This window comes from Bombyx mori, chromosome 23, assembly GCF_030269925.1.
Source record: "Bombyx mori chromosome 23, ASM3026992v2".
Classification (NCBI taxonomy): Eukaryota; Metazoa; Arthropoda; class Insecta; order Lepidoptera; family Bombycidae; genus Bombyx; species Bombyx mori.
Window position 1 is genome coordinate 10480659 of NC_085129.1, and position 9436 is coordinate 10490094.

At 35.7% G+C, this 9436-nt stretch overlaps 1 protein-coding gene across 1 annotated transcript; it reads left to right on the top strand.

Annotated features, from left to right (window-relative positions):
- The first annotated feature begins 4497 nt into the window (after positions 1-4497).
- LOC101736495 (uncharacterized) lies at positions 4498-8703 on the top strand. The gene is made up of 3 exons (XM_021352208.3): positions 4498-5050; positions 6120-7307; positions 7698-8703. The coding sequence occupies exons 2-3, from the start codon at positions 6135-6137 to the stop codon at positions 8322-8324; spliced, it is 1800 nt and encodes a 599-aa protein (XP_021207883.3). The 5' UTR covers positions 4498-5050; positions 6120-6134; the 3' UTR covers positions 8325-8703.
- Positions 8704-9436: the final 733 nt, after the last annotated feature.

Below are 9436 nucleotides of genomic sequence, written 5' to 3' on the forward strand. Positions count from 1 at the left end.
CCATTTCGAATGTGGTGGTAAGGCGTGTTGTGAGCCCGCACTGATAGGTTTCATCACCCTGCCCATTTCTGTCGTGAAGCCGTAATGCGTTTCGATTTGAAGGGTGGGGCAGCCTTTTTACCGTAAAACTGAGTCGTAGAACTCTTTCCTCAAGTAGAATGGCGCCATTTACGTTGTTGTCTACGGGCTCCGTTAACCATTTAACACCAGGGCCGTGAGCTCGCTACCCATTTGAGCAAAAAGGCGTTTTCAGTAATGGCGTAACGTTTGCTTTAACATTTCTGACATTAATACCAGTAGGAACAATAATAATTTCCAATCAACACGAATATTGGTTTAGGAGGGGGCGTCTTAAAAATAATTGGATAGACTGTGTAGAACAGGATATGCGAAAGGAGGGTGTGAACAAAGAGAGGTCGTATGATAGATAGGCCTGACCGGGAAAAGAACATCCTGCTCCGACCCCACGTAGAGGGATAAGGATAAGAAGAAGAAATAAAGTACATTGGTACAACCTATTGGATCAAACAAGTCATATATCGATGAGCCATTATACAGTTTTCCTACCTAACACAGGGCTAAGCGATCCACAACCTAAACAGCTGCTGTTAATGAAAATGACTTGTAACGGAATTATATTTCGTTTGTTCTGAGGAAAATAAACAATAGCATTTTCTTATGTTGTCACGAATCGTATACATATTTTTTTAATTATTCTTAGACTTACGGTTTCAACCCGCGCTTTTATTGTCATTTAATTGTTTCAGACTTTTAAAATGTCGACGCATAATACAATAGCCGGCCGTGACCACTAAAACTGGAAATTATCCGAACTGTCGTAAATAATATAATGAAAATAAAAAAGGCGACATTATAAGTAAAATAAACGATTACTATAATGCTATTATTATCTATACTAATATTATAAAGAGGAAAGATTTGTTTGTTTGTTTGTTTCGAATAGGCTCCGAAACTACTGGACCGATTAGAAAAATTCTTTTTCCATTAGAAGCCGACATTGTCCCTGATGAACATAGGCTACTTTTTTTATTATTATTTTTTGGTTTCATGTGTGTTTTAATGTTTCCGAAGCGAAGCGAGGGCGGGTCGCTATATCTTCTATAGAGCGCGTTTTAATACAGTACGAGTGCATAAACGAATTTATAGTTTTAATGGCATTGATTATAAAGAAACACGCAAACATTTATCTATATATTAATACGTGAAGCAAAAACTTTGTATCCCTTTTTACGAAAATTGCGCGGACGGAGGAGTATGAAATTTTCCACACTTATAGAGAATATAGAGAAGAAGTGCACAATGCTAATTTTTTTTTTTTAAATAATGCATAAAAGATACATTAGATCAATAAAGAAAACATTACACAACATACCATGCATTTGACGCACACACGCATGCATGCATACTATTTATTGTCAAACTTTTGTTCTTGTCGTCTGTTGTGATATTGAGAATAGATTAAATATTGTTTGTCTTTGTTAATATTTTTATAGTGTAGTCTTGGCGAAATTTGTGATTAATAGAAGTATAAAATACAATCATAATAGTGTACAAACTTACAATTCCAATTAATTATAGTCGAATTTCGACTACTGCGGGACCTCTAGTTTTTATTAATATTTGACGTAAATGTGTAGTTGTTAAAGAAACATGCTCAATACTCCAACACTTTGAATCGGTATGATAACTTGCATTAATCTTTGCATCCATCAAAAATTTCGCAACTCAACTAGTACTTATGCTAGTGATTTGCTTAAATTATTATTAGTAATTTATAGCATTTATTAATAGAACCGGTAATCTCAACAGGATACTGATTCGATGTTGGAGTTTGGATTACCTGCGGGTGTTATAGAAAGTAAAAGATTATAGAATACATGAAGGTACGTATACGAATTTGGGAGTGAATTCCAAATTAATTTTTCAAATAAAAAACGCTATTTCTTTATTAAGTTTTCTACTCGTTTCGTCTTCTGTAACAGAATTTTCAATTATATTTGCGTCAAATATTCAAGTATTTGTAGAGTTTAAAGTTATCAAGCGCAAACGGGGACATAATTTATAACCATATAATTTTTCGGAAAATAAAACGTCATTTCTATCGACCATATAATAATATCTAATCATAGTTCATTCAAGACAAATTCGTAAATCTGTCTAAATGTGTTGGGGCGTGCGTCGAACCTTCCTAAGAAGTGCCTAAAAGACAAATTTATGTGTTGATTTGAAATACAAAAAGTTAGGATCATCACCCGAAAAACACTGACTTTGTAGGTAGCCTATAAGTTTATAACCACATAGAAGAGGGCGGAAATCTAACAAAATCCGTCCTGCCCACTGAGTTTCTCGCCGGATCTTCTCAGTGGGTCGCGTTTCCGATCCGGTGGTAGATTCTGAGAAGCACTGCTCTTGCTAAGGTCAGTGTTGGCAACACACCCGGTTTGAACCCCGTGAGCTCACGTACACGTCAAGGAGAAGCTGAAATAGCCTCTCAAGGCGATCAGCATAGGTAGAAAAAAAAACCGTACTCGTGACGCCTGATCTCCCATGTCCCGGCGCCCTCTTTTGCAAAATGTTGAAGTCACAAAAGACGGGCATGTATTTTCATGACTCGTGGCCACGGTCCAGGCCTTATTGAGCGAAATCACAGCGTTACGCTGTTACGCTAAGGCGAGGATGTGCTTCCTAGCGTCCAAGTCGCTTCGGAACTGGCATTCCGTCAATAAGATGTGGGTATTTGGCGAACTATCTATAACCGGTATCCGGGTGATTCGATTCGACCATTCGTAGATTAACTGTCCAATTGGCAGTCGCCTAATACGCACAATCCTATCCCTAGTAACATAGTGATTCATTCATTTAGAAATTGTTGTCTTACTGTCACAGCCACAGAATCACTACCATAACGGTTTCTTTACGTAATTTTCCACGTTATTAAAATTCGTAGGTATACATACAAAACTATAATATTCCAATAAAAAAAAACATAAAATAATCTTAAAGCCTCGTTTATATCCGCAAATCCCTTTATCATTAACGTATAGGTGAAAGACGCCATCTAAAAGTCGAGGTTAACTGCTCTGACTGTTCCACATATTAACTTTGGGCGCGCGCTTATTTAAATCAATCACGAAGGTTGAAATCAGCAGATTGCTGTCGGACGTTTTTGGAAAATCGTACTGCTATTGTACACCGCGTACAAAATACGAAGTCATAAAGTCGTTTGCAATCGCAACATGGGAAAAAAAACAAAGAGTAGCCTACGTAGATTCTATGTACTTTAATATTATAACAATAATATGGATTATAAACTGCATGTGATTACACACTTACGTACTAGACTTTTTAACATCATAATATCATGGAAATGTGTGTTGTCATATTATCTTTTTTCAATTTTTGTAATGGCCATCTTTTTATCGTAACAAGGTTTGATTGATAAATACCGGTGGCAATGACCACCTTTTTTTGATTGATCTGTGTTGATATATAATTTTTCTTCTGTCGTTTGCACTCTTGGCGGGTTTTTTTTATTGCCCTTGTAGGCCGGCGAGCATACGGCCCACCTGATGGTAAGTGGTTACCGTCGCCCATGGACTTCAACAATGCCAGGAGCAGAGCCAAGCCGCTGCTTACCAGGGTGATCGTAGTCATCATTTCGGGTGGTGGTGCGCTTCACAAGACGTCGCCATTCCTCGCGTACCGCGGCCTTTCATGTGCACTCGTTGACGGGACCGTTTAGAACTGCATTTATTTGATTGGCCTTTGATATAATATCAAACTGAGCGAATAATGGTTTAAAACCATAATATGTTGTTTTCAAATATTGAAGGCTTAGGCAACGATCAATAAGTCTCCGACAAACAGTTGGCGACAAATAATTTAATAAAATGCGATGAAGAGGATTATAATCAGAAAGGAAGAACGGAAGACAAGTTTTATGTTTTTTTTAATTAATTATATTCATATGAATACCTAATATATTTAAGACTTTATTAGAACGAACAAGGGAATTTATAAATTGTTTGTTTATATTGTTTATCCTAATTATAAAAAAAATCAACAAAATTAAATGGCAAACAAATAATAAACGTTTTCCGTTCGGGTGGATTATTATTATTTTATGTTATATATCGGGTTAAAGATATTCTTTATTCTCAAAAGAATTACATAAATTCACTTAAATGAGAACATTAAAATAGTTACAATTACTTCAGATCGTGCAGTACATGACAATAATTTACAGTAACAACATGCGACGCTATGCTATAAACAATACATTTAACAAAAACTATAAAGATTATTATTTTCTTAAAATGTATAAACAGGGTAGATTACCACAGCAGATCGCCTCGACCAGCCTGCCGGCCGCTCGGTGGCGGGTAGATATTGGCGCCACAAGGAGCTAATTCGCATGGATGTGGCATTGGTTAAATGTTTGTAGGTTGTTAGTTTCGTTGTTTTTTCATTTCATTGTTTATTATATTTCTTTCCTGTTTATATTTAGGTATAAATATGAAGTTATTGTTAAATAAATGAAATTAAATTAATGGAATTGGGTAATTACTTTAAATTGAATTTAGTATTTTTAGTTATTAACGTAGGCTTAAGTAACAATACTATCATTTCTATGGATGTAACTGTCTGAAATAAATGGATATTATTATTATTAACAAATTTATCTTAGAAACTATATTATGGGAACATTTTTTCTTATATAATCATTACATTTATTTTTAAATACATTCAATGACTTGATATTTTTTAAATCTAAAGGCAGCATATTATACAGTTTGACACCCTCAGATGATATATTTCGTTGTCCATAGTTAGTTCTAGATCTGGTAGTGATTAAGTTTTCGGCATTTCGATTATGATAGTTTTGAAGTTCCTTTTTTTTAGTAAACGTCAATTTAGAATGTATCTCCTTGTGTAATATTTTTCTTATTAGTAAACAAGTGCTATAGGTATACAGTTGTTTAACAGACATAAGTTTGGTTTCACTATAGACTTTTGTGGTGGGTGTCAGGTAATCGTAGTGGAATAATAATTTGATTATTTTATTTTGTGTTCGCTGCAATTCCTTTAAGTTCGTGTCAGCAGTGCTACCCCATACCTCAATCAGATATTGAAGATGAGGTTTAACCAACGAATTGTAGATCATGAGAGAGACTCGACGAGGAAAACACTGGGCGGTCCCGCGCAAAGATCCTGTTAAACACGACAATTTATTTTGGATATGTTGAATGTGTGCTTTCCACGTCAAGCCGCTGTCTATAGTTAATCCTAAGTATTTTTCTTCGTTACTATTTCGTAATTTTTCGCCATTTATAGTAAGCGGTGCAAAATCCTGAATAATTTTATTTTTAGGTTTAAAGATTACGTAAGAAGTCTTAGCTGCATTTATAGTCAGCAAATTGTACTGATATTATATTATATTATTATTTTGGGTTTCGAAAACGATTCTGTTGCGTACTGGGAATATTCGAGATCTCTGTGGTACCATAACTCTTTACTGGTGGTAGGACGTCTTGTGAGTCCGCGCGGGTAGGTACCACCACCCCGCCTATTTCTGCCGTGAAGCAGTAATACGTTTCGCTTTGAAGGGTGGGGGAGCCGTTGTAACTATACTGAGACCTTAGAACTTATATCTCAAGGTGGGTGGCGCATTTACGTTGTAGATGTCCATGGGCTCCAGTAACCACTTAACACCAGGTGAGCTGTGAGCTCGTCCACCCATCTAAGCAATAAATAAAAATAAAAACTCGTCACGTATTTTAACGTATTTTAACCTCATAAAAAACTGACATGTTATCGTTGAATGAAGTTTAATTAAGTTTCTAGGACATCAAATATTTATCGAAGCACAAAGTAAAAGCAATATTTTCCCTACCGACCCTTAATTGACGTGCTTTTATTGCACTCAATAACTATACGATAACATGCCCACTAATGATATAAACATGTAATAGCTACACCCTAGACTTCGCAGTTCGGTTCTCAACATGAGTCGCAACACACGCAGTTTCAATATACTTATAATTCTAACATTACTTATTTTAATTCATGACGTAATATGTTTTAATGAAACTAACCAGCTTTATCAAGAGATCATGACTTACCATTCTGAAACATCCGCAAAAGCAATATTTGCTTCCGAAGTTGTTAGCAATATTTATAATTCATTTGAGCAGTGGTATTTTACCATTGCCTTTTGTGAATTTTCATACATGGAAAACAGAATAATTAAATATACCGAAAATTACGGTAATGGAAATCCTGTGATGCTCGTAAATACCTGTCCTCGCAACGATAGGGCAAAGTTCAAGCCGAAGTACAATATTCACGGTCAAACGGTTTACATTATAACATCGGAAAATTTACGTTTAGAAGACAGCGAGCAAGCAGTTGAATCTTTAAAACGCACTGGAGTTTTTCAGCCAAGAAGTGCTGTGATTTTTGTCGTAAACATTCCCGTTGAAATAGACAGCTATTTCTTTTATAACGTTAAGATGCACTTCCAATTATTGTGGAGCAGGAGTATCACAAACTCTGTCCTAATGGTGTGGTCGCATAAGTTACGAGCGTACAGTTATAATCCGTTTTTTGACGAAATACGAGACATTACGAACGTCTCAGACGTAAGCGGTTTTTTGGATTCACAGTATAAAAATCTTTTCGGGCACGAATTGAGATTAAGCGTTTATAGAACGATATATCTTGATGACGAAATAGGTCCGATACGTTGTCACAAAAATTATCTAGCAAAAACTGTAATCGACAAATTGAACGCTACTTGTAAATCTTTAGTTCCTAGAGACGGTTCGACGGTGGGAGATTTGCTAGACAACGGAACAGCGACGGGAGCCACGTCAGATTTAATTGATGGATACTCCGATATGGAATTGAATTCTAGAATTTTGAAAAATTCCTTTTATGGCTACATTGATACCACATACCCATTAACACAGGACGAACTTTGCTTCATAGTGAAAAAATCAGATAAACAATCCACGTTCACAACGGTGTTAAATTTATTAACGAGTGAACTCCTTATTTCCCTAATTTGCTTTGCAATTTGTTTCGTTGGCATCGCGCTCATCGTTCGAAAGATTGAAAAAACTTTAATGAAAATCGAAGATAAGAAAACTGTTGGTTCTGTAATGATTGACATCCTAAAATGTTTCCTGCGACAAACTGCAGAAATAAAATTCTTTGGTCCTGTATTCAGATGCATTACGTTGGCTATTGTCATTTATTCGCTTATTATAAACTCAGTCATAGATGTAAGTAAATTTATTACGTAAGTTTAGTTCTTTTAACAAAATGTGTTAGTGTCGCCGCACACGGGCCGCCAGCTACAGCCACAAAACGCAGCCACCGGCCTATTTCCTGTTGTTTTCATACATTTTGCATGGACTCGCCGCACCCTGTAGACGCCGGTGGTCGCCACACGCTACAAATCGCCACTGCTCGCCTCTAGTGGTCGGCTCGGCCACAAAATGCCGACACAAGTTAACTTCCCGATAACATTTCGAGCATATTGCGAACTCAAGTGTTTTTAAGTCGACTACAAATACCTAGTAGTATTACTAATTCTGTTTAATGTAAAGTTTAAAAATAAGAAAAAATACATATGTTTATTTTATGATAACTGATTTCTGGTATCTTTTCAGGCAATATTGACATCAGCAATAACTTATCCAAGATACAAACCAAACCTAAATACTATGAATGATCTTGTGAAAAGCAATCTTACCCTCGGAGTGCACAACAGAGATTTTGGAATCTTTAATTCAAGTCTGAACTCGGAGTATTACGAAAGCTTAAAAAATCGTATCGAAATTTTCAGCGACAAACAAATCAAAAAGTTCATCGACGAGAGACAATTTCAGTACGCTGTGCTGTTGCGTAGGACTGAAGCTGAGAACATAGTGCGGAAACCGGCTAATATGAAAAACGGGAGAAAATTGTTTCATATCGTAGCCGAATGTCCTGTCCCGTGCTCAATGGTCTTCTGCTTGCGTTATGGGAGTCCATTCAAACCTATATTAGAAAGCATACTACATCGATTAAGCCAATACGGTGTACTGAAACATTGGACGGATACAGAAGAATACAATTACAATCGCAACACGCTCAACGCAGAAAACAAAGAGAGGAAGTCGTTGAGCATTTCCAATGTTTACGAGGTTTTTTTGGTGACACTAGGTGGTTTTTTAATTAGTACCATAGTTTTTATAATAGAAGTATTTTTACATGCTTTTGACAGGTACTCACAATTACAAAAAAAAGGTAATTAATGGATCTACCACTGACACGTAGGTACTAGTAACTACATACTAAGTTTTTGAAATGCGCTTATTTTTCGTAACGTTCACGCTATTTATTTGCTTTAATTTTAGGGAAGTTCCCAAAGATAATAGGTACTCCATGAGTACCATAGTGTTTATATGTTACTTCATTTACACGTATCTAGAACTTTGTAAAGGTTTAATTTAAACAGCTAAACCTGTCTGAGAACGCACAGCAAAAAACAGAACGCGCATAGAAATTAATGGAAATGTAATTTTCACTAATATTCGAAAGTACAAAACATGAATTATATTACAGATATTAGTTAAAGTATTATTAGATTAGGAAATGATATTAGTTAAATTAAAGTATTATTTAATGTTCACGCTCTGTTGAGTTTTAACTTGACCACGTCATCAATACTTATGAGAAAGTTCAATAATTACTTTAGAATTTAAAAGTTCATCACAAGGACACGCTAAGCTTGAATATGAAATTCGAGATAATATAAAAACGGGAGCAGTTTTGTAACGGCCAGATAACATCTGTAATTGATCTTACATGTAGCCTTCATTTACTCGGGGTCAACGACCATGAACAAAACTAGGACCTGAGTGCACTTAATGTCATTTCAACTCGTTTAATCATTGCTAACGTTAAGTTACGTAGCCGCATAAATATCAACCGGTAGGTACCTACGACACTGCCTTGATATTTTGAATCCAGTCTCAGTGAAATCGTTTATTGTTCTTATCTACGTAACTGAAAGGACTCTTTTATTATTGTCACAATTGAGAGACAATGGGTAGGAATGGCTATTATACCACAGTTCGAAAACGTAAATTCGCGGCAGACAATTAAATAGACAAGAAAATTGAACTTTCATGTTGTTTAGTTTATGTATCAACATTTCTTTCACCCTGGCATTGTTTTACAAAAAAATAAATTATTTATTTGAAAACATCCCAAAACTGAGTGCCATACTTTTTAAATTCGCCAATAGGCAAAGGGCTTAGCCCATACAGCCTTATAGTAAACCTATATGCTGCCAAACGAAAGAGTTGTCTGAGACTTGAACAACAAATAAAAAAAAAATAGCCAATGGTTATAATTCACAGAC